The following is a 26,504-nucleotide window of genomic DNA, read 5'->3' on the forward strand; positions in this document are numbered from 1 at the left end:
GGGATTGATCAAGCCAAGCCAAAGAGCAGCTTATGGGCCAGTCATGCTCAGTGCAGAAGGATGCTCCACACACACACAGAGGTCAGAGAGGAAAGGAGAGGGCAGGAGCACTTACTGCAGGAATCCAAACCGGTCCGTAACTTTGTAGAGGGTGAAATCGGCATCTTCCCACTGGTCAATCTGAGCTCCTTCCTGTCTGCCCTGAAAGCCGAAAGGACACCTGTGAGCTGGTCCCAGCATCAGGAATGCCCCAGTGCCTGCATCCTGCGCCCAAAGCCCACATCCCTCTCTCCTGAATGATAAAAGGCACAGAACCAGGAGAGCAAAACCTGCACTAAAGAGCCAAATTCAAGGCAGAGAGAAATGCCAAGTTCAGCCTATCCAGCATTCCATGTGTGCCTCTGCTAGAGGCTGGGAAAAGCTGTACATCAGAAAAAACAGTGTTGTTGGGCATAAGTTCCTGATGTTAAGGGAGCGTTGAAGCATCAGAAGTTCAGCACCTTTCAGTATCTATGCTGAGCACACGTGGGACCCTCAGTAAACTCCAGGAATGTAGTGAGAGGGGATGTATAGGAAGGGAGAGCTGGCACGAAGCCTAATGGCATGAGGCTTACTGGGGCGATGCCTGCAAGGAGGCAAAAGTTCTTATTTGATGCATTCCTAATTGATTAAACAGCTTCAGCCCCAGCCAGCATGGTGGGGAGGGGCACAAGGTGGTACCTTCTCATACTTGGCGACGATTTCTGCTTTTTCCTGGGCTATTAAAGACTCTATATCCTTCTTCATATCAGAAGCTGTAAGGGGAAACAAAAAAGCAGGAGGGAGGGGAAAGGAGATAAGTAAATGTGTACACAGCATGTGAAATATTTTAGGAAAGGGCTAATACAAAAAACGTTTGCCGACAATTTTAGCTTCCAGCCATATCCCACAGCTAAAATTAGGCTGAGGTTGCACAGCGCTGTACAGAGTTTGTGGAGCTTGCCTGCACACAGCAGGACTGCCAGCTCCCTGCTCCCTGCACTGGGACAGCCCAGCCCGAGCAAGGGGGGGGCTTGCCTTTGTTCCAGGCACACACATGGCAGTGTGAAAGACATGGCTTTTAAATGGAGACACGCAAAGCAGCCACAGAGCACTGGCCCAGCACAGCACAGGCGCCAGCCAGGCTCTGCTTGGCACAGCACCCACGTGGATGACAGCAAACCACTGGCTTTGGAGGGGAAGCCAAGAGATGCTCGGTAGGGGCATCCAGAGGCAGATTTAACTTCAAAGAAGAAATTGAAAAAAGTTTTTGCCTACTGAAGTGTGCATGAGACAAGCTAATTGGCCTCTAGATGATTGCCTTCTGTATACAACTCCAAAAGAAAACAACACAGCAGCAAGATGTCCCCACCTATGCTGAGAGGGACCAGTCTTGGTCTAAACAAGACCCAGTCCAGGTCCCTGGGGTCTGTGCCCACTGCTCTGCTTCATCCCATACACATACTTATGAGCAAGGTAAGCGCCCACATCAAACACAACTTGAGTGTTGTCCTGTACGAGCCCAAAGAAGCATCCTCCCTGTCAAGCCATAACTAGTTCCTCGTTCACCAAAGGTGGAACTAACACACCAAGGAGAAAACGTGGGCAGACAAAACCCCCAGGGAAGGGGGTTATATAATCAGGGTTCTTTCATGACCCGCTATCAGACAGCAGCACAGGCATGGCACCACTTCACACTCATGCATTCAGACACTGGAAAAATGCAAATTCTTCAAATTCATACCAGGATTGGTGTATCTTTCCGTCTTACTGACTCCACAATCAAAACAGAGCAAGGACAGAAATATTAAAGTGTATTTTGTTTTTTTATTTCTCCAAGCTGCAGCTCCTATTTCAAATGTGAACTTTGATCAGTACATTTTAATCACAGCTTAATTTTCCAATGTAGCAAGGTCTGAGTAACTGTCTCACCGTGTCACCTAATACTTCTGCATCTCCTGCTTCTCACATCTCCTGTGAAACTCATAAGCAATTTCACTCCCCCAATTCTGACTTTGTTGTTGCTGTTGTTTTGGGGCAAAAAAAAAAATCCAATTACGTCTTTTACATGCTGCTAAAAATACAAATATTCTTCAGGCTACAGGGGAAAAATAAACTGTATGTCAGATTAAATGGGCAATTTTTCAAGACACTTATAAAGTGAAAACTATTCTGAGCATCTCTGACCACACTCTAAAAGAATAACAAAGGAAGAGTAGCTTGGTACCATGGGAGGATTTACACAGCAAGAACATATATATTTTGGCATTCATTTCTGCAAAAGCCTCTCTGCAGCCAGAAACACCAGACTTGTGCAAAGGAGCCAGTTTTTAATCTCATTCCTGGAATATGCGTATTTGTTTTCTCTTTCTATAAAACTGCAAAAGACCAAATTTAGGAAAAAACTTGAAAGCAGAGAAAATGCTTGATGGCAGTGGGAAGGCTGGAAATGGCAAGCAGCTTCACTGGCCTTGGGGTGTGACCACAGTGCTGCTGCTTGGGAGAGCACAGAGACAGCGCTGCGCTCAACGAGACGGTTGTCAAAGTACTCTGGAGAGGGAACAGAACGTAGCTTAGCTCTGTACCAGCAGATACTGAAGAGGGTATTTTTATTATTTAATTCTGCTCAAACTCCAGGGTAGTTTTGACATCATGATGTTATACAGGTTTTGTTTGAGGGAAATGACACCTCATGTACATGGAAACTACTGAGATTTATTTTCTGAAGGATTTGATGAAACACATAATTTTTTTACTTGATGTAAACAGGCCTCCTATAAATAGGAACAGACTGTACTGTACCTGCCATGCTTCTTCATATACCTATGTATGACTGCATACTTACTTTTTTTAATATACCACTCAAATTACTTTCTCAACCCTGCCACCCAATTTTCTCCTGAGAGTACTGTATTTTCTTAGCAAAGAGGTTTTTTTTCCATGACAAACACACAAGATGAAGCTGCCATGAACAGGAATAGTAAGAAAATGTGAACTATGCAACAATGGTATTAGATAATTAACTAGGATATAAGCAACAGAAAGCCCTGAACCATGCACCTTTAAATTCAACCCCAAAACAAAGTTATGAACTAGCTCCTTTTAAAAAGAATGAGTTGAAAACATCCACAATCTGTCATCTCACACTAAGACTTGCAGCTTCCAGTTTACAATTTAAGGGAGTAAAAATTAATACCAACTACAGTAAGCCTAAAAATGTTTAATGAAAATGCACATTACTGCCAACCCACATTGAACATTATCTAGCTATCAACAAACCTGAAATAAAATACCCAATTTTTGAATGAAAGCAACTTTCCTTGAATTAATTCACCAGCTGGAATCTCAAATATTGGCAGCAAGAAGAAAGCATCTGTATCAAAAATCCAAGACTTCATGTCAAAATTGTTCTCCATAAATCAGATTTACTGTTATACGCTTCCCACAAGCCCCATATTTTTCCAGTCAGAACTGCCAAGCTCCCATTGCCCCACATGGGATAGCACCCACCAGGACCAGCCTGGCTGGGAGAGGGGAACCTCTGTCCACCAGCCACGAGCCCAGTTCTGCAGCCCTGCTCACTGCCCAGGAGAACTGAGCATTTCCCATGGCCCAGCAGCAGTGCTCCTTGTGACACAGCCCAGGACACACACATGTCCCCTGTCACCCCCAGCCACAACACCATGTCTCACGCTTATCAATTCATCAGCAATCGCCCTGCCAGTACTTGACAGATGGGGTTTTGAAATGAAAATATCAGCAAAATCTCTTCTTAGGAAACACAGCATAGCAACATGTTCTCAGTCTCAGCCTGGATTTGAGGATATTCTGGAACCCAGTTTTTAAATCTTTTGTACTGTAGAACAGTATCTACTCAAGCCATTTGAGATTAAGACTACATGTTTGTAGCTGGTTTCTATTTGATGGAAGGTCATTGAAAAAGCAGAAATGGGTTTAGGTGAATGTGTGCTCTCATTCTGACTATGTCCACTTAACTTTAAATAGAGACTGCTGCTAGGAGAAGAAAAAAAGGCAAGTTTTGACACACCGTACATCGCAACCACTCTGGCCTCTATCAGAGTGAAACTGCTGCTGTGGAATAAGGTAAAAAAGGTTACTTACTACACTGCTGAAACACAACAAGTCACTGTTCCTGTTTCATGTTCTATTTTAAAAGCCCATTTAAACACAGCATTTTATGTCTTTAGCCATCTATGGTACCAGCCTGCAATTTTTGCTTTAGGGGAACAGTTTTAAAGGAAAAGCATATACATCTATGCAAGTGAAAATGCTTATACAACTGCTAAGAGGAAAAAGCCTCTCACAAAGTACACCTGCAGTCTGCACCACCTCCCAGCAAAGCACTTTGAAAGCTACAACTCATTTGTAAAGCTTCTACTAGTTGTAACAGTGACTCACACACTGGCACGCCCTGGAATAAACCTGGCCATGCAGTGAAAACAACTAAAGCAAGCTGTGAGAAGTTGAGTAAGCCCCATAAAGACTTTTTAAGTACATGAAACAGGCACCTTGGCACACTTCAAACCACACAGGCAAAGGGCTTGAAGCAACCTGCCCATCCTGGCTGCCTGGTAGAACGTGGGGGGACAGCTAGCAGCTGCAAGCCAAGAGAAGCTGTCATCAGAGGCTCTTTTCCCACACGCTCAAAGCCTTTCAGAAGCAAAGCCACAGCATTACACCACTGCACACCTACCATGCAGAGCCAAAGCGATCACGGCTTTGGGACTGCTCCACCACAGCCTGAGGAAACCTCAAAGGCCCCATGGCACCCAGGAGGGCCTGTGGGCTCTTAGAGGTGGGGACGGGCATGCCTGGCTGTGTGGCCGTGAGGTGACAAGCCAAGGAGGAAGTGATGGCCACATGCTGCTGACTGTAGGCAGAGCTTTTGCTTTGTGAGAACCAGGCCCATGCAGAAGCCAATCTTCACCTCAGGCAGTGGTGCAAGAAAGGCCAGCATCCCCATCTGCAGTGTTGCAGCTGCTGCAGCATTTTTTTACTAGACCCCTCAATTTCTACTCCAAAATGGCAACACATTCAGTGCACTTGCATCAAGGACTTCTGCTGATCCCCCTGTGCAGATTCTCTTTCATTAACAAGCCCAGACTGCAAACATCCTGGCCAGCACCATCCTGGCCAGCACCAGCTTCAAAATGCTTCACTGGACTGTGCATCCCTGACCTTAGCTCAATTCCGGCACACAATTACATCCCTGCTACCAGAAAGGAAATCAAGACCTGCACTCACAAAGTGAATTACGGCTTCAGGAATGAAATTACTATCAAGCAGGATGAGCCAAGATACAGGAGATCCTGTTTGCATATTTATTTCCTTGACTACAACCCAGGAGAACACAAGCAAGCTTTTTTGTTTGTTTGTTTTAAGAGCATAAGGAGCACTAAATCAGCTGCCAGCTAAATTCCAGGAAGGTTTGGTTTAAGTGTCTTGGGGTCTTTGAAAATGACTGCCCATAGATCACTTTAGATGAATCACAGATGTGCTACAGAAAATTCAAATGACCTCCTGTCCTAGTAAACTTGCATTGTATCTGAAGCTGCACTGGATGCTGCGCTGGATAAAACCACAGCACCTCCCTCAGCAGAGGCAGTGGGAACACCAAGGGAGAACCTCCACTGCAACTCACTTTGATGCCACCAGCAATACCCCAAGAAACCAGAGCATCCAGCATCATTGTAGATGAGATCCTGCTGATTTACTAGCATATGTAACCACTGTATATGACAGCTCTCAGTGTGATTCTCATTTGCTCTAGAGCCAGTTTATGAACTTGGAGAAGACAGGATGAAAACATAACCCAGCTCCAAGCAATGTGCCCTTACCTGAGCCTTGTATCACGTGCCAAGATTCATCAGTTCAGCTGGAGTTGTCCACTCCCCTGAAGGCATCTACCTGGCAGGAGCCAGTGGTCTCTGCTGCAGGGTGCTGAGGACCCCCAGTTGCCACAGACCACCGGCCAAAAGCCCTTTGGCTCACCCCCACGGCCCCAGCTTCACGTGGCTGCTCTCCTCCACCCTCGTCCTCTGGCACGTGAGAGCTCACCGCAGGCAGCTGGAAGAAGAGGCAAGGCAGGAGGCAATCCACACTTTCTTGTCCCCCAGGCTCACTGCAAAGGAAATAAGAAGTTGATCAGTTTTCCAGTTCTGGCACAGCAAAAGCACCTCTACTAACACAGGTGTCTTTGAACACAGAGGAAAGGAAGGTTCCTATGGAGCTGGTGGGGAAGGAATAGGCTGTAACTGCAGGGCATACAATGGCAGAAGGTAAAGTACACTTGTATGCATTGCAAAAAAACCCTGGTGTGGTTTTTCTTGCCATTTTCCACCCTGGTTAGGTCACAGGGTGTCCTGTGAAGGTCTGAGAGCCCAACACACCTTTATACCAGCAGGCACTGGTAGCTCAGCAGGAAGATGTCCCCTACCCGAGCCAAAGGCACAGTATTACATTCTACCCCAGCTAATCTAAGGTTATGGTGCCCCCAAGAAGGGCTGCAATGGAGGGTTCAGGCCACTCCTTCAGGGCTTGGGTCCGGTTAAGACCAAGACACATCACTGACTTGCACGGTAGAAGAGCTGGCACCAGCTGTGCCACCTGAGCCACCTTCCAGCACTGGCAGTTCTCCTTGATACATCCAAACAGCTACACAGTCCAAAAGTCAGCAGAGCCCAACACAGAGCTATCACTTACAGAAACCAACTTTTTAGTTCTCACCTTCAGCAACTCAGAGAAGCAACACACTACTTCCACAAGTGTGAAATCAAGACAGCATCCCAAAGCATGACACACTGCTTGAAGTCAGCAAACACTGGGCAGAGAAAGCATAGCTCACTTCTGTCAGGAACCACCACTTTAATAACACCACCTCTCTTCCAATCCCCTCACAAACACCAGCAAATGGACTTTTCCACACAACCCTGAGCTGTCCTGTGCTGAATTTCCCGGTTGTCACCTCTCCAGCACTCAGATATAATGACTTGGAGGCCCTAAGGTGCAGAAGGCCTCACACCCTTTCAGAGGTGGCCACCATTATAATCAAGCAACCCATTACACAGATTATATTTTATATATGTTATCATCTAGTAGATGATAATGTGTTTTACACACATTAAATGCAGATTACACACATTTGCCTCTATTGTCCCAATCTGCACCAAGTTTTTACAGTACAATTGCAAGCTGTGGTGACAACAATGACAACACTATGCTGCTAGATTATGGCAATATCAAGAAACCCAAATAAATTGGCCAAGTCTTCTAGTTATAGAAATAACTAAAAAGCCATGTATGACTGCAACTACATGCTATCCACCCCCTCAACATGAGCAGCACTACCAATAAATAAAACCTCTCTTAACCCTCTCCCCACCATCCATCTTCCTTTGCTCCCAGTACTTACACCCCGCTCTCATTCTCACACACGTTTTTGGTGCTGTGCCTTGGCGCTCTTCTCCCCAAGGATGGAGCTGGGAGGAGATAAACAGGAGGGCTGATAAAGAGCTTTGGTCTCCTCCCTGCTTATGCTCAGTAAGCCCAGCCTCGGTGCTTCTGCACAGCTCAGCTGTTGCAAAGTCAGAAGATGCTGCTTTAGACTAAACCCTCTGAACAGAGCAGTGAGTCTATAAGCAATTATTTGTCAGCTTCTATTTTGAGATCTCACAGGAAATAAAGGAGCACCCAAATATTTTTTAAACTCTTTCTAATGTAAGCACATCTTCTAGAGACAACAATAGCAAAAAAAAAAAAATCCAGACAAAGTACTGCACAAAAATCAAAGATGCTTGAGAATTTTTAAAAGCATCATTATTTAAATGATTTTTCATTTGAAAAAAATAAGCAAACTGAAGAATGCAAAGGTCCACATGCTTCTTTTGGGAATTGAAGAATTGAAGATTAATTTTCTCTCTGCATTCCCTCCTTTTTTTATTCCAGTGTCTATAAAAAGGGGAAAAAAGAAAAAGCCAGAGGGGAAAAAAAAAATCTCTTTTTTTCCGGGTGGTGCACTGACCTGGAAGGGAACTATATCAACACAGAGCTTAGTAACGGGCTTCTTCTGTTTGTTTAAGACTGGAAAAGCTGTTTGCATTTCTTTAACCATAAACGAAAGGAAGCCACAATGATGGGCATTCTCCACTTAGATGTGCATTCCTCTTAAAACACTGTATTTTATTCTTTATGGTACATTTGCAACACTACAGGACACACTACTCTTCCCTTGTCATTCTTGCCTTCAGCTATACTTGGCAATTTTGGGTAAGCTAAAGGCTTCTTTTGCTATTTAAAACTTTCCCTGGTTCTGGCATGGCAGGGCACAGTCAGCTAGAGGCCACCTACCCCCAACATGTGCCCAAAGCAGCAGGGTGAGGACACGTGTCCTGGCTGATACCCAAGATGTCACCCTGGGCACTGTGGAGCTAGTGATGTTCCCTAGCCAAAACCAAAGGAACAAGGATGCAAACATAACTTACCATGCTGCCAGCACCCTGTGCTCTCTTTGGCACAGACATGCAGCATCTTTTTTTAGACACATACAAGGAAATAACAAATGTACCATTATATAAAGTTGCTGGTACAGCAATCAATGAAATAAAAGAGTAGGAAGTTAAAACTCCACTAACAAGATGCAGCTTGTCTGTGAAAAACTTGTCCAAAATAATTATTGAGGCAAATTACTTGTATGCTGCAGATACACAAGTTGAAGTGAGACTTATGCAGACTCTGTGTGTCTTACACTGCATTCCAGAGCCTCTGGCTTCACCTCTTCTTCAGGAGAGAGGGATCTTCAGCCATTAGCCTGACCCCAACTAATGCCCAGCCCCTAGGAGCCACCCTCATTCCTTCAACCACATTAATGAGTTTAATCAGCTCACTCTCCCTCCAAATACAGAACCCTTGCAGGAAATGATTTGTCTTTGGCAGCCTCTGCAGAGGACACTCCCTGACCATTTTACTGGCAGTATCCTGGACTTACATTACCTTCAAACAGCCTCTCCAAATGCTAATGCATGAGCTTTTGTTAACTTGTTTTCTTCTATCAAAGCCCCATGCAAGCAAATCCAGTAACAGAAAACTTGAGGGAAACAAGAAGTATTTGATCCAACACCGGAAAGTACTGAGAAAACGTCTCCCAAAGCTTTTTTTAACAGCCTTGGAACTATGTGCGGGACAGCATTAGAATACATTATTTTTTAAATTCCATTAAAGGAATCTTTTTAATCACAACATAACTTTTCTGTTTCTTTCTGCTTGTTGTTAACTCCTAAAATCACCCCAACTTAAGAAATATAGGATTTTTTTTTGGTGCATGTATGTGCAAACACAACATTTTATTAAAAATCATAGAATCATAAAATGGTGTGGGTTGGAAGGGACCCTGGAGATCATTTAATTCCCAATCCCCATGCTAAGGACAGGGTGCCATTCACTGGACCAGGTTGCTTAGGGCCCCATCTGGCCTGGCCTTGAACTCTGCCAGGGATAGGGCATCCACAAACTTTCCAGGCAACCTGTTCCAGTGCTTCGCCATCCCCTGAGTAAAGAATTTCTTCCTAACATTTAATCTCTCCTAACATTTAATCTCTCTTCTTTTAGCTTCTTTTAGCATTCACCCTTGTCCTATCCATATGTGCCTGTGTAAAAAGTCACTCTCCCTCTTTTTTTCTATGCCCTCTTTTACTATTAGAAGGTCCTCTAAGGTATCCCTGAAACCTTCTCTTTTCTGGACTGAAGAACCCCAGTTCTCTCTACCTGTTCCCATAGGAAAGGTACTCCAGCCCTACTCCATCTCTGATCATGCCCTTCTCTGTAACTACTCTAACTGGTCCTGACTTTTTCATGCTGACAACTCCAGAGCTGGACACAGCACTCCAGGGCAGAGTAGAGCAGGAGAACCCCTTTCCTCATCCCGCTTTGGATGCAGCCCAGGATGCTTGGGCTTTCTGGTCTATAAGCATACACTGCTGGCTCATGAAGAGCCAGCTCCAAGACAGAACCCTGAGGGACATCACTTGTCACTAGCCACAACTCTCTGACTACCTCCAGCCAGCCAATTTCTTTTCTACCCAGCAATCCACCCTTCAAATCCCTATCACTCCACTTTAAGAGATGAGGGTGTCATCTGAGATCAAGTCAAAGGCCTTACAGACCTCTAGGGAGATGACACTGGTTGGTCTTCTTCCCTTGTTGAGTGTTGCAGTCACTCCACCAGAGAATGCCACCAGGTTGGTCAGGCACAATGTGCCCATAGTGAAGCCGTGCTGGCTGTGAGATCACCTCCTTGTTTTTGCACGTGCCTTAGCACTGCCTCCATGAGGATCTGTTCCATGATCTTCCCAGCCACAGAGGTAAGGCTCACTGATTTGTAACCAGGGTCCCCCTTCCGATCCTTCTTAAAAACAGATGTGATGCTTCCCTTTGTTCCAGTCATCAGGGACTTTGTCTGACCACTGCGAATTTTCAAAAAATGATGGAAAATTACTTGCCAACCACATCACCCAGTTCCCTCAGAATCCTGGAATGCATCCCATCAGGCCCCATAGACTTGTTCTTACTCAGTTTCACCAGATGGTCTGGAATGTGGCTCTTTGCTTACATTGGGAGGGACTTCACCCCCCCAGTCCCACCTGAGACACATGGAAAGCCTGACTACCAACAAAGAATGAAGCAAAGAAATTGCTAAGTACCTAGGCCTGATCCAGATCTGTTATTATCACTTTCCCCTCCTCATAGTGGTTGCCTTCCCTTTGGGGGCATTGTCCACACAAGAAGTCCTCCCCTCTTCTCTTTGTGGAAAACATGTTTATAAAATCCAATCATAGGTAAAGAGGTAAAGCAGAGGTAATACTTAGCTTATGAAACAGCAATGGTCATGTCAGATACCCTGTTAAAAGCAGCTTTTCAGATTAGGAGTTAATATGAAAATAACTCAAGGATTCTTGTGATTTTGAACAGTGTTGAAATCAACTTCTGTCCCATTTGGTCAGGGCTTCAAAACACATCTCACAATTTGCTGTGTATTTGGCTGTTAGCATTTTACTGTGGTTGATATAAAACTAAACCTGCCACAGAGGCTGAAAGACAAACACTGCTTTCCAGACAGGAAAAATTAAATGGTACCAACATTTTGGAGCAAGCCATATTATTTCACTAGCAGTTTCTGTATTTAAGTTGTAACTACAATGAAATAATGCTCAGGGTGGAAGAACACCAGGTGGGTTGGTGCTGGATGCCTGCTACCGTGGAGCCCAGGATCCAAGGGGATGTACAACCAAGGGAGCCAGGTGACATGGACAGACATCAAACCAGATACCACCTTTCCATTTCTAGGTTTTCAGAGGCATTCAGCACCTTTGATCAAACATGCTTGAGAAAGCAACACAAAGAACTTCAGAAAAGCCTGAGCTGAGAACCACAGTGGATCTATTACCAACATTTACTTTCTTGCATGTCCTCAGCACTTCTGATGTGAATAATGGAGAGCAATGGAAGTGGGATAAAAGCAAGTCAGAGGGGACCAGAGCAGGCTCAAGTCTATCGACAGAAATACTTAAGAAAAGGCTTTTCCAGTGAAAGCCAGAGCTTGCATGAAGGGAGTAACAGTATGAATGGAAGATCTAAAAAACTCACAAAACCTTTTCTTGGATGAGATAAAAAGCAGAGGGGAAAGTTTAAAAAAGCAGAGGGAGAAGTTTAAGTACATGAGAGCTTGTGGCCATTCTATAAAGACGAGCATTTGGTACGATGGAGGCCCATGCAAGGCTGTCCAGAAAAGCAGCAGCAGATGCTGTTCTCTCCAGGAAACAAACAAACACAAATCAAGTATCAATTGCAATTCAAGATGCAGTTCTACTTAGCTGAAAACATGCTCAGCTGAAGAAAAAAAAAAAGGTACTTTGAACTTGAAAGGTGCATTTACCTTAAAAATGCTTTAACATTTATCCCACAAAGCAACAACTAGACGTTTCACTTTAAACAGTTCACTTATACACACAAAATTTCAGTTGCCTGCTACAAAAGGCATTTGCAAGCAGGATGATGATTTCCTCAGCAGCTTGGGAAATGGATCTTCCTGTTCCAAGATCAAAACCTGGGAGACCACAATGCATTCTACTAAAGGGCAGCTGGACTCTGCACTGTGCAGGAAAGCTTGGAAAAGGGAAGTTGCAAATAAATAAGCATCTAAGGGCAGTGAAGTGCCTTTTGATAAGAAAGAAATTTTTTTTCCCTAATGTAAAAAACAGGTCCAACACAAAGTATAAAATGCCTACTTGAGTTAGAACATGCCTGCAGGCCTTCAGATAAGACTTTAAACCTAATATTGCATGGGAGCTTCTGCCTTTTTATTAAACAAAGTATCAAGTTCTTCAGCAGGAAGGATCTTTCCAGAGAACAGAGATCAGAGCTGGTTCACACTTTATCATCACTGTCAGTTGAGTACAGGGGCCTCCCTTTAATTTAAAGTGCAGTTGCTTCAATCTTATCCTGGCTGAATACAAATTAAGGACTCCATCTCCCTCTTTCCCACTTCACATGAAAGCTTGGACCTAGATTTTCATCTTGGCCACAGACCTTCCTTTAGCATCTGCTTCACACAGATGCACTGCTGCAGCAAAACAAAAGCCATGCCTTTCCCACTCACTTTAAGCAGCCCTTCCTCAAGGATATCTCCCCTGCTAGAGAAATCTGTGCACTAAATCTCTTTACCAGCAGTAATCTTGTGCTGTGTTATAGCTACTACATGTTTCTCCCACTTCCTTCCATTGACAGCAAACAAAAGCTTGTTGCTCACTGTTATCAGAAAATACTTGCTTTCCCAGATTGTTTTTGGCTCCCCTCGTTTCAGAAGGGTTTTCAGTAGAGTAACAGCTCACTCCCAGCAAAAAGCAGCAGGGGGTGATTTAAGACAGAGGCCCTTTGGAGCCCGCCCAGTAAATCCAGCCCAGACCAGGCACAGTCCAGTGCTGCCCTTCCCAGCTCCATCCAGCACCTCCTCCATCCCCTCACAGGTCCTGTGGAGAAGATTATGTTCCAGCAGCATGGCTTGAAGAGACAGGGCCCCTTTTGCACCACTTCAAGTGGCTGCCCCTGTTCTCCAGCTACAAACCATCCCCAGAAGACACTGTGCCCACCCCGAGTATCTGCTGTACTCTAAATATGCTCCTTTGAGAACATGCTCTTCTCACCACACACTGCATTTCCTTCCTGCCAGATCCCTTATCACCCTGTTTCATCCCCAAACGACACAGATGAAGCTTCCACTCTTGCTGGTGCTGCTCCTTTATTCACCAAAGGCAACATTCTCACACCAGGCACTAAGCCCGTGGCACTTCTGCTATTGAGTTATGATGAATTAAACCCAGGTGTGACATGAAAACAGGGCACCAAGACTACAGTTCCCAAAAAAGCACTACTCAGTCACTCTTTATATTTAATTTAATCTTTTTTTAGGCAACCAGTGTATCAAATGTCAGGTCCTAAACCTAAGAAGGGCACCAAGTATTATTATAAAGTCCAAGTATTATTCAGGATATGAAATGCTCAACTCTGGCCACCCAAGCTGACACGTTGCAGACTCATGACTGAAACCTGCCTGTGACTGCCAATGCCAAGCCCAAACAGCTTTCATCCACAGGTGGGGTTCCCTGCAATGAAAGGATTACCCAGATAACGACTTTGTGTCCCAAATTTGATGTAAGGGAAAATGCACAACCAGCACCTACAGGAGCTCAGCATCAGCCCTGCACAATCTCCTGATGAAAGCTCTCAGGAGGCCTTAACTCTGGCCTTCATTTTGGCATAAGACCTGCTGAATACAGATTTCAAAAATATGAGCTTCAAAATAAGTAAGTAATTTCTTGGTCCAAGAACATGGGGGCAGGGAGAGTGGTGCAGAAAGGTCCACTTTGGCACGTTTGTGATGCTGAATGATCCATAACCTCTTTCAAGCAAGATCCCCTTTACTGTGGCAAGCCCTGCCCAGCCCCAGAGAGTGTGGGACTTGCAAGCACCCCACACCACACAGCCCATTCTCCCCAGCTAGTGGCCCAGGATGTGGGCTCGGTATTTTGGGGAGCAGCAACCTTTTTCCAGATTCAAGGCTAGACATGTGGTCTTAACACCTTCAGTAGACTGGGTTGTCATTTCTGACTGTGCCTCTGATCATTAAAAAGGCACCACAGCATAAAAGGATTTGCTGGAAAGCAAAACGGCCTCAGCTCATTTAATTGATTAGCAATTAGCAGAAACCACTGATCACTGATCTGGGTTCTGAAAAAAAAATTATATAAAGAAGTAAACAACCACTTAAATACCTTCCTCATCCCTTCAGCCAGACACCTCTCCAGACCCACCATGAGGTTCTTTCTGGAGATCTTTCCTGATGCCCTCTGAGATGGAGCAGCATAGCCAGACCACTCTTGCCTGTCCTTCCTTCAGCTTGTTTGCTTTCACGTGTGTTTATTATTTACCATCAGCTAAATTGCTTTCCTCCCACAATACCACCAGAGTCAAGCCTGGGGAAACACATAACTGCTGTTCCCTTTGGAGAGCCAGACCATTTCCATGGGTAGCTACTGAGATACAGACAACATCAGTAACCCAGAACTGAAAATGCTTCTTCTCTCCTATCTTTGATATCACTACTCTTTGAGAAACTTTTTCACAGCACCTTTGATGTTCACAAAAACCCAGGATCAGCTCACTGGTCCCTCAAGATCTGTGCTTCCTTTTCAGTCTGCCAGCAAGAGGTGAGGAGAAGCCCAGCAGTTCCTGCATGATGAAGAACTTCAGGTTTCACAAGGGAATTTACTGGCTCTCTTATCTCAGAGGCAACACTTGCAGGTAAATCCCAAAAGACTCCAGACAGTCAGCCACACCCCAAAACCCCAAACCATAAAGACTGAAATTTAAACTGCTATCTCTTACACCTGCCCTTCCATGGGATTCCTGCACTACAGCATCTCTACCTGCACATCATTCTTCTATCCAAGATTTCCTCTTTCAGCTATTTAAACCTTGATCCTGTTTTCATCTGCTTTTAAGAAGCAGGCAGTGTCAATCAGACAGCTGCTACAGCCAGAGGGAAAGCTGAATCCCAAGCCATCTCTCTGACCTGGGAAAGGTTCTTCACAAGGTACACCCAACTGTAACACTGCACCCCTCTTAGGCACCAATATCCATCAGAACACAGATTTCCGTAGTTCTTCTACCAGTGGGCTGCTGCTCCCTTTTCTTCTCCCCCATCTTTATCTGAAAAAGCTTCTAAAAAAACTCTAAGGAAAGTGTTAAAGAAATGTATTATTAGAAGAAGGTCACAAAACAACAACTTGAGAATAGCCACAGCTAAAAATACCCTATCTCCACACACCATCTTTAGTGAAAACATTATCAGATGTCACTTCCCAATAGTAAAAACATATTTGTTTTTTAATTAAGGTTGTGTTTTGGATACTGGATTTTTTTTCTTTTTTTTTCTGCCAGAGACCACAACAAGACACCCCAGGAAAGTATCCCCAAAGATCCCACTTCTCTGTGCTACTTGATTGAAAGACTCTCAGAAACTGGCACCTGCAAATTTGTATTTTCTTTTAACACCGCCTAACTTTGAAAAATAACTTTCCAAAGAGAACAAAGTATTTTGGCCACTCATACAATGTTGCAGAGTATTTGTGCAATATGGATTTTATTGAGATTTTATTACTTCAGAGTATCAAGGAGGTCATTATTGGAAGGACAACAAATGGAGCAGCAGTGCAGAGCAGGTATCAGCACAGGGCTGGAAACTGCCACTCATCTAACCCAAATTCTAGACAGGAGTGGAAAAATCTGCATTATGGATACACTGAATTAGTAAGTCTACTGCTCAAAGTCTCCCAGATCTAAAGAGCAATAGCCATAATATATATCAACCCTAGGGCTTACTTCAACAGTAGGATGAGCAGAATCAAGGAAGTCAGTTAAACTCGCTCAGCACAGACTTTTATACCTTTCCATTAAATAAGCTCTGGTTTATTGATCACATAAAAAATCACCCAGGAGTTACTGTAGGCCACTACGAAAGCACCTGTGATAACATTTTAACAAACTGAGCACATACAAGGGGAAGCTTAGCACACCATAGCATACTTTCTTCTCCAAAGACGTAAACAAAACCGAGGAATAACTTCTCCAGAAGGTTCACAAACCTTGTCCAGATCACACTCACTACTTTTTAACCCTTAGCAAATATACACCTTTCCCCCACTCAAAAATACTCAAACCAATACTTTTTAAAGAAATCACTCACAAAATAATTTTGACAGTGCATTACTTTGGTGGCCAACTTCTGCTCTGCTGCCCCCCACCCAATGCCTCTTTTCCTCCACTATAAAACAAGCAGTAGATCTCATATGTGCCCATTCCCACTGCTTTCTGTCTGTCCATGCAGGCTTTTTTAACTTCACTTCACCTGCTTCCCTGTTAAAGTTATTTGAAACTGGCCTGATGCAAAATTTGGTAGCATCAAAGAGATTGAGTGTGCAAGCCTCCTGCTCTCCTGAGAAGTCAAGGTGAATACCCACCAAAGAGCACTGCAAAGGACTAACCTGGAAGTGATGAGTAGGAAGACAGACAGACCACCACAGCTATATTCTACTGCTAAAACATTTGCTAAAGATGCATCAGTGTGTTGGGGGGGCCTCCCTGCCCTGTCCCCAAAGGAGGAGGAAGACTGGGGTTATTTTGAAGGACAGCCACTGAACACAACTACAGGAGTGTACTGGGAAAGGGGCAGGGCTCAGATTCACAGCCACCACCTCCCTCTGTCCGTTCAGCCTGGAGGAACTTGGAAGACCATGCCCTCATGATGTCATTAGTGGGTTGGTGTCTAAATAAAGGAAGCTTTTTATAGAATTTCTCACTGACAAACTTATTCCGGTAAACCCCAAAGGCCAAGACGTCAAGCAGAAGGGAAGGAAAAGGGAAAACAATACCCATAGCCTTGCTGGGGCCGGGACAGGTGGGTGGTGTCTCAGGAAAGAAACCCAAACAACGTAAACAAGTTTAGTCCCTAATACCTGCTTGGTGGATAAAGAGCATGGGGAAGAGCAGGGCACAATGTAAGGGAGATGCGCTTTTACACCATCTGTCACAAGGACACACAGCCTGTTTTGGCATCAGGGTAGGGGGTTAAAGGATGAAGATGAGGAGAGAGGATAGTGAGAGGAAAAAAAACCTTTGCTTAAAGAGAGTAAATAAAACGTACTTCCATGTCAGAGGGGTTTTCCAGCTTCATATTAATCACGTGGCAATTACTGTGCTTCCTAAAAGCAAACTGGGGGTATCTGCATATTCAGAAGATTCTTGGCTGCAAATGCCTTAAGCTCAAATCATCAGCAAATACCATTTGCTGGAAGTTTCAAAAAACCAAAAAAAAGACCGAAAACCGCACGAAATACAAAAAAATCTAACAAAAGGAAAGCAGAGTGTTCACATATGCCCGCACGTCATCCTCTTCTTCATAATTCTTCATCACTTCCAGAGCGCTACGGAGCAGTTCCCCTTCCTCCTCCTCAGCCGGGCATCCACACGGAGAGCAGTTGCAATAGCCTGGTGACTCATGCTGCAGTAATGTGGGTGGGAACTGCTCCCATGCCCAGCTCCTAAGGACACAACCTTTTATGGTATTTTTAGCGTGGAAGCTGTTGTGGTTTGTAGCACTTTGCCTTTTGTCTTTCAAGAAAAGAGCTCTCAGTTCCCACCGGGGCTTCAAGGATGCAGCAGTGGAACCCAGGCAGGTGATGAGCAAGCCAACCCTGGAACTTCCACACCCAGCCACAGTAGGGATGCTCAAGGATGTCACATCATGGCCAATCCACAGGCAGGCTCCCCCATCCAGGCAGCGGGTCCTTGGGTGGCTGCACCAGCCAGCAATCTCCGAATGGGGCATGTGTGCCATCTGTTCTGTGGACACTTTAGCTACTGCAGCCCAACTTTGTAAGGACTTGTCCCTCAAGTCCTAACCACCCTGGGGCAGCACATTAACAAGCTCATCCTGGCAAGCCATCAGACATTTAGGTTTTAGCCTTGATGGGCTGCTGGCATACAAAAAGCTGGCAGGTCCCATCTGTCTTCCCTCAATTAACTTAAGACTGCATCTCCCCAGAAAGTAGAAAATAAACTGTAGGGTTTCTACTCCATACAAACGAGGTGAAATGGGGCAAGAGGTTACTAGGAGAAAGCAGACAGGGATGTTACACTGAAACCAGGTTAAAAGCATCAGGGAGAAGTGCAGCAGCAGAAAAGCCACCTTCTGGACCCCAAGTTTGAGGATCACAGCACATGGGACTCAAACTTGCCAAGATAAAAAAGCAGGCTCAGCTGTGCTCTTTAAAAGCTGAGAGTCACACATGAGATTAAAAGAGTATCCCAACATTACCCCATAGGGCTTGAAACAGGACTCTGGCTGCAGACATGCAGTGGATTTCTTTACAGGACAGCCCTCTGCTTCCCCTCGCAACTGAAGCACTATCTGCTGTAGGAGAGAAAGGCATGAAAGTTTCTGCATCCCCAATCACAACTCTGAACAGCTATTGATTTTAGTCCTTTCAAAGTTATTAAATTCAAAAGGAAATTAAATTATAATCTGCACATGCCTAAGAAGTCTAGGAGAAAAGCTAGCAGGATAAAAAAGCAGTAACCAAACCTCCTGACACAAAGCTACTGACAGCTATTATTTTATTTCTTCTGAAACTCCAGTGAGCTCAGAAGGAGTGAGCCTACCAGTCAGGCCAGATCAGTGACAGACAACCCACACAGGCAGATTTCACCAAGTGGGAAGCACCAGTGAAGAGTTGCTCTGGAGTGACTTCTCAGGCACGAGAGACACAGTGAAGGGGAAGTCTGAGGGACATTTGTGTGGGCAAGCACTGCACAGCCCACAACATACCTTTGAGATGAGCCAACAGCAACAGAGAAAAATCCTCCAGCCCTAATGCAAGTTTAAAGGTCTCTCAGTGCATTGATCTGGGCACAGCAAACCCCAGCATTTGCCAAACAAGATGCCCCACATCAGGGGGACACCAGTGCTCCCTAGACAGACCAAGATGGAATCTTCTGCTCCTCAAGGAGATGAAATACATTTCCAAATTTAGGATGTCTTCCTGCTCTTAGATAACAGATCAAGATTACAAAATTAAAAAAAAAAAAGTCACGTGAAAGGCTCCATCCTGTTCAAAGGAATACAATGCTTTTCCTGTGATCTTGCCCTAAATACCACAACATCACACTCGATTACTATCCCATCTTACTCCTAAGTCCTCCACAGCCAGTTTGGCTATATGAGAGCAAAATGAGCTCTGCCTTGCCTCATTTCTCATTAACTGCTAACTACACGCAGCAGTAGCTGTGTAAGAGGCAGGCCAAGTCACTTAATTTTCATTACCCTTTACTTGGACCAGCACTATGAAACTGGAGTGAAAAATAATAAAATAAAAAAAAAAAACCAACAGGAAGGGAAAAAGGAACAGAACAGAATAATGAGCCTATACCTCCTACTGACAGAAAAGGAACATATCCAAGCCTGAACTGAGGTTTACATATCCCACACTAGACAGACCTCTCTGTACTCTGTACTAGCATTTAGTTATCAAAACCTACCATCTGCACTCCTGAGAAAGCCAGGAAAATGAGGAAATGCCAGTTTGCCCCTACATGCTCAATTCTGCAGTTGCTGCCGGCAACCTGGTGCTGCTATGACCTTGGTGTGCTGGCAGACCCCAGGGACCCCACCCTGTGAGACCACCTGCCAGCCCCCACCTCCAGCTGTGCACTACACCTGCATTTAACATATTTTTTGTACCTTGGCACACAAACAAAAAAGTTTTTCCAGCCAGCAGGTTCTCTGTAAACCTAAAAGCATTGGATGCTGATTCTTACAGAGCAACAATTTCCTTCATGCAGCAGCCAAGTGGTGCCAGCACAGCCTGGACATGGATGCACTGGTGCTTGGATGCATCCAGACTTTGCAGCTGATGGTATCTTCAAAGGAACAAGTCCAGACAGTCTCTAAGTGCTTGCAGGCCTCTCTTGCTCCTGCGGGTGTCCCAGTGACCATCCTCCCCCTGCCGTACACCTCCAGAGCAGGAATGCAGCCCCCCCCCCCCTTTGGAGCAGACCAGACTGTAGCTGGCTGGGACAGCTGGAGGAAGGGATGGATGCATTTCTCCCGCTCTCCATGGGGAAAGGGCTCCCTTTAACAGCAGGCTGCAGAGGATGTGAGCCAGATGTGCCCCTCCAGACTTAAAGCATCACTTAGTGGGAGATTGCAACCCTGGCTCCACTGAAATGAATGTGAATGCTGCTAATGAATTGACAGTGCAACTCAAATTTCCACTGCTCTTCACACAAGGTCCATCTGAACTAACTTGTAGTGTTTGCTGAAAAAGCCGAGCTTTACCAAGCTTCTGTTCCTTGTGAGTTTTCCATGCTCATCTTCTCACTTCCCCCTCTCAAATTTGCAGATGGGTTTAAGCACAGCAGCTTCTGCTGGACTCTTCTGAAAGCAGTTTGCATCATCAGGGTTGAGTTTAATGTAATGACTACAGGAACCCATGCAGGAGAAAAAAAAAAATTTAAGAAATTACATCCTTCACAGGATCTGCAGATGACATGTTCCTCTCAGCAGTACCTAAACTGTTTAAAGAACAGTAGGAGACTCCCAGGAGGAGATGCAGATATTGCCATCACAGCCAGGTAAAAAGAAGGAGCCAATGAATCATGACAGGTGGCATATAAAACAGACCACCCACTGTTTTACAGGAAGGGGGAAGGGGGGGAGGTGAAACCCAACCAGAAGAAGCATCTCACTGTGTGCAGACTTCACAACCTATTACCTTCACCAGTCCTTTGCAGGGCCACAGCCTTCAGCTAAGGATCTGCTTAGCTGGAACTAGCCAGAAAATTATATAGTAACTGGGGGCTTTAAAATTCTTGCAGGAAAATGCAATAAAAATAAATAAAAATCAACTGGGCAGGTTCCGTCTGACAACTCATTTTTTTCCCCATCCAGTACATTGCCATGTGGAGAGATGTGGCATTAATCAACCCATTTTGGCAGCACAAGACAAGCCAGGATGCATCACTGCTCCTCTACATGGGGAACACCCTCATGTTGCTTCCTCATGGGGAAAGGCTCTGTTTACCCAGCAGGAGCCAATGCAATTCCTACACAAAGCCTGTAAGTACATTTAAAGCTCAAAAGTAATCTGAAACAGGTCCATTCTCCCCTCCAACTCCATAAATACAATCCAAATTGGGTCATCTTCTAACAATAAATGAATGATACTCACTTAAGCCTCTGCTACACTGCTGACACAATCTAGGTCCTTTCATTCTCCTTGTACTGCAAGTACTAAAGATGCTTTTGTACATCCTCTGAAGTACTCCATTTAAAAACCATGGTAACTAGGGCACTGCATTCAGCTGCTCTTGGAAAGAAAAGCCATTCCCCTTCCCTCTCAATAGGCTCTTAGAAGGCTTGGATAGCAAAATGTTGCCTAATCCAAACTCAGCTCCACCAGGATGGCTGGAGTTAGATGCTGGGCAAAGGGGTGAGCACAACTACCGGGTACCACTCAGGTCTGTGGTGTGACAAACACCAGTCATTGTGTTTGTGACAAACACAGTCAATGTCCCCACATGCAATGAGAGCCATTACCTGTGTCCTGCATCTAAACAGCACCCAAAAGTCCCATTTTAAGTCATCAAGCGTAACAGCACGACTGCAGCATTCAACGGATAAAACATCGTATTTCCTTTAAAAGCTACTGGGTGCTCCTAAACATCTCAGGTTTGTTTTAGGGGATGACAGAATTATTCCATTTCAGTACTTCAGCATGACATGGACTACAGGAACCAAGAAGCAAGTTTTTCTGTTATTTTTGATTTGCAGTAAAAGTTTAAGGGGTTTTGGTGTTGTTTTATTTCTTGCTCATTCCAAATGCCTCAGAACTGTGAACTTCCCTGCACTGCAGCTTTTGAAGTTTGCCTGCTGGCACCATAATCCTCTTCCTTTCTGCTATGGAAACATTCAGAGATGTGGGCACAGAGATCAGATGGAAAGAGCAAGGCAGCTCCCACTAAAAAGCCATTTACTAGGAAAAATATCACCATCCTAAAAAAGGGACATTTGTCTGAAATGTAAGGTCCATTATTTGTATTTTTAAAAAGAAAAACATTCATTTAAAAAAAACCCAAAAGGCATGCAGTAGCACCAGAAAGTCTAACAACTTTAACATGACCTAACTGTTTCACTATTCCTCATATACAATTTTAGCAGACTTTTTCCACATCCCACTACATACTGTTATGGAGCCACATTCCAAGATTTAGGGTTTTAAATATAGAAGCCTTTAACACAACATCTGCAAAAGTACCTTAAAAAAAAAAACAAAACAAAACAAAACAAACCAAAAAGAACCCCTTTCAAATTCTGTCCTGTTAGGGAGGCCATTCCCTAATTGATGCACAGAAGCACTTTGAGCCTCTCTGGAGGAAGCAGCATCAGATTCACGACAGCATTGCTGCAGAGGACTTATAACAAAATTCATGTCTGCTTGAAAGAGATACAAACTTGGGAGAAAACAGGCAGTTTTAAAGAACACATTCTTAAATGGGGAAACTGAGGCATGTAATGATTAGCCAATTCCTCAAACAGCAAAAATGTATTTCTTCTGGCTAACACACTGTCATCTTTGCTAACACAGGCTGTTGTGGTGAGAGACGTGAGAGGGAGAACTGAGGACAAGTGCAGCAGTTATCCTTGAATTCCTGACTCTGCTCCTCACACCACCCACTGCTACTTTTCAGGAGGAAAACAGGAGAAAACTTAAAAAGGAAAACAAGATGACAGTGTGGGAAAATGCTCTCAACCAGCTAGGTCAGCCTAGCTTGTGTGAGACATAGAGCCATAAAACCAGGTACAGCACACCTGGCTGCCTTGAGAGACATGCAGAAAATGAAGGTGTTTGGAAGCTAAGCCACTGTACTCTTATTTCCAAATATAAGGGAATAATATTAAAAAAAGTATTACAACTTACATATGAGTCAAAGAGTAAAAGCTAAAATAACAAGGGGCTTGCATGAGATGCCCCCATTGTCACATTTCAACATATGCACCAAATAAGTAGGTTTTTTATAGCCAATGTTTAGTACTGTTTTGTTGCTATTTTTCTTGAGTCTCCAAGAGCATTCTCCTCCATATGAACCTCACAAGATGAGAGGAAAAAAAATAGGAAAAGCTACCACTCAGGGTATTGCTCTGGCAGGCCTCTGCACATTTAGGCTTTTGAAGGCGGAAATTTTTAATGGGAATTAATGAAGAGAATTACCTCTGGAGCCTGCTGTTCCCTGCCATCTCTCCTGGGATGAGTACAGCAGGTCCTGGCTGCACTCCCTTGTCTCCACTGAGGATGAGACAACTGGGAAGTCTGCTCACAGTTAAGTTTATGAATGTTTCAGCAATTGCCTCCTCCTTCAAGTAGCTGCTCAAAGGCGTACCCAAGTCCGGGCCTTCTGCCACACCATCCGGCTGATGTAACTAATGAGCTCCTCTGTTTGTAAACCCATGCCTTGACAGACACTCTGCCACGTGAGCACGGAACACTCACACAGCCAAAGATGCTCCCTGCTCCCAACCTGCTGTAAGGCTTCTCCATCCCCTGCACCCTGGGGGACAGCAGCCTCTTGAATTCAGATTGACAAAGGCTGGCACTCTCTTCGGCAGGCTCTGCTCCAGCTGAAAGGCAGAGGGTCAGCAGTAAGTTCTCCAACTGCATTTTACTCTGCATTGCAAAGCCAGACTGTGCCAAGTTTCATCTCACAGTGGAAAGGACACACGGGCACACCAAGCCCCACAAAAGTTTAGCTCCCAGGACCACTTATGCCAGACAGACTGTGGCATGTCACCTTGTTTAATGTGTAACATCTGTCACCTGTGGTCCAGGCTCTGCTCCTCCCTTCAAGGGAAGGATATGGCCATGGCAGAACTCAACTTGAACAGCAGAATTTTGGTGAAGTGTTGCCACAAGGTTCTTCAGGAGCTACTTGCATTTGAAGCAAAAGACAGAAGTCTGCAGTGCTTTGTTGTAGCATAAGAGAAAACAGCAACAAAATGCTTTTTGGAGAGCAGATGACAGCTACCTGGTTCTGCTGCTGTTATTCCTAAAGAAACACCAATCATATTCCGGTCACAGGTGAAGAACAATGCACAGTGACCAGGCAGGCATCAGCACCTGATCAGGCAAGCAGCTATTTCCTCAGCTCAGACTCATCAATTAGTCATCTTAGTGCTTAGGAGCCCTGGCCATGGAAAAAGGCCATTCTCAATCTGACACAGGAACAGGCACCAGAAGATGGGGAGAGAGTTTCAAGGAAATTTCATTGGAAAGAGAAACCAAGACACACTGGAAAGTTTCACCAGAACGAGTTACCACACAGTTTTTACTCTGTTGTTGTTGATGGATCTCCAGTCCTCCAACACGGGCCAGCACAGAAAAAACACAAGGCTTAGCAGAGAAGTAGAAATCTGTAGGCTTAACTTCTGGGCTGCTCCCTTCCTCACCTCACCTGGAGCAAGAGCTGCCACAGTTTTCCCATTGCCCCCAAAGTCCATACCAAGCAATATGCACAACACAGAAATCCATAAACATTCAAATACAAATCTTTGCAGATGGGAGATCAGAAAAACCTACAGATAAAACTGGAAGTTAGACTGCTGTTAAGTGTACTATCTATTGCAGAACATGATGATCAATTTGTTGGATGCATCATTATTTTCATCAAGCCATCTCAAGCACTGGTGCTCTTGTATAGGAACCTGTGAGTTAGGCTTTGGATGTGCTGGATTTTTCTACGTGCATGGACATCAGCTCTGGAAAATTTTAGAAAATGGGGCTGGTTATTTTCTTATCACAGCATTTGGAAAACTGAAACGAGCTCATTTGTGGCTTTCAGTACTTTAAACTAAGCGAATAAATGGAGAGAGCAGCCAACTTCTGTCTTCATCTAGATGAATTGCTGAGATCATGTCGTTAGCTAACATCATTCTCACTTCGTTTTTGGCTGGAGAGGCAGACAGTGCAAAGGGGTGTCCAGTTACAGAATGGCAACACTGATAAATTGCCTGAAGTTTTAGTAAGAAAATAAATGCAAGATGTGCAACAAAAATGCCTGCTGAGTAATAGATGTGGGGTCATGTGGGCATGTTTCTAAATTCCTTCTCTTCAGTATGTTCAAAAACTCTTCCAGCTAGAAGCACAGAATGCTTTTGCAACTCAGTCTAACATTACTCCATCTTCTCTTCAATTAGAGGTCAGTTCTAATTCCCTCCAAAGCATCCACAAAGCATTTGCCTGAATTCAGACTCCAGAGTAGCACAATCAAAGCAGACAGTGGATCATCATGAATTATTAAGCTGTGGGCATCACAAAAAAAAGGTACCTATGTACTGAGGCAAGAAAGAAAACAACCTGCAGGACCCACTGGTGTAATACAAACCATGTTAGGAGCAAAAAAACAACTCTTCACAGTGAAAGACCATGAGACAGCAGATAAAAAGAGTTAACCAGAAGGAGGCAATACTTCCAAGTGACCCAGAATTGTGCTGTGGCATGTTGTGCTACTCAGAGTGAGTTACAGAAAGAGTCTGCAAAGTATCATGGAAACTGCAGGAGGACAACACCAGTGCAGCTGTTAAATCTTGAGACTCCTCCTTCCCTGAGGATTCACTCTGTTTGTCACTAGGGAAGGATACTGGCCAATCTGGACCTTGGCTGGAGCCAGTGTGGCAGGTCTTCCATTCTTGAGCTACCACACACAGGCACTACAGCAGAGCTGAGAAAGGTTTGGGCTCCAGCATTTAAACCCTTTGACCTGGCATCTTAAGAGATTGTCTCTGACAGGGCTCTGAAATATGAGCAGAACAAGAGGGGATCACAGATACTTCCAACTGTTCTTGCAGAGAACATCTTTCCTGGACAGAGGATTCAGAGGGAAATGTTTTCTCTGGTGCAGAGCCCCAAGCAGTGAGATACAGCATGTCCTGCCTTCTCCACAACATGACACTCTGAAACAGAGGCTGCAAGCGTTCAAAGTTCAAAGCTGCAGCTCACACTCTGGAACGGAGATCCCCAATGTGTGACACAGAATTTATCCAGCATCTACAACCATAAGCCCATTGGAAAAGACACATAACCTCATGATTAATGGGCCACAAACTTTGTAGAGGAAATCTGAGGGCAAGAGGCATCTCTATCTGCTTGGACATCCCTGCCACACAGACCACTGCAATCTTAGATGCTGCAATAAGCAGATCATGCTTACAAACCTCTTGCACCACCAGACACGACAAACTTCCAGGAAGACACAGCAAGATGACCTATCTCACCACAGCTTTCCCAGGCACAGCAAACCCTCCAAAA

The 26,504-nt window shown here is 44.6% G+C and overlaps 1 protein-coding gene across 1 annotated transcript in view; it reads right to left on the minus strand.

The window, feature by feature from the left end:
• The window catches only part of LOC115904182 (USP6 N-terminal-like protein), a 75,149-nt gene that overhangs the window by 23,863 nt on the left and 24,782 nt on the right, over positions 1–26,504 (minus strand). Inside the window, exons 3-5 of the mRNA XM_030949373.1 lie at positions 5,877–6,160; positions 721–794; positions 116–201 (exon numbers count right to left, since the gene is read on the minus strand). Of these exons, the coding sequence (XP_030805233.1) occupies positions 116–201; positions 721–786 (152 nt within the window). The 5' untranslated portion in view covers positions 787–794; positions 5,877–6,160. The remainder of the gene's footprint in view (positions 1–115; positions 202–720; positions 795–5,876; positions 6,161–26,504) is intronic.

The sequence above is a fragment of the Camarhynchus parvulus genome, chromosome 5, assembly GCF_901933205.1.
Source record: "Camarhynchus parvulus chromosome 5, STF_HiC, whole genome shotgun sequence".
Lineage (NCBI taxonomy): Eukaryota > Metazoa > Chordata > Aves > Passeriformes > Thraupidae > Camarhynchus > Camarhynchus parvulus.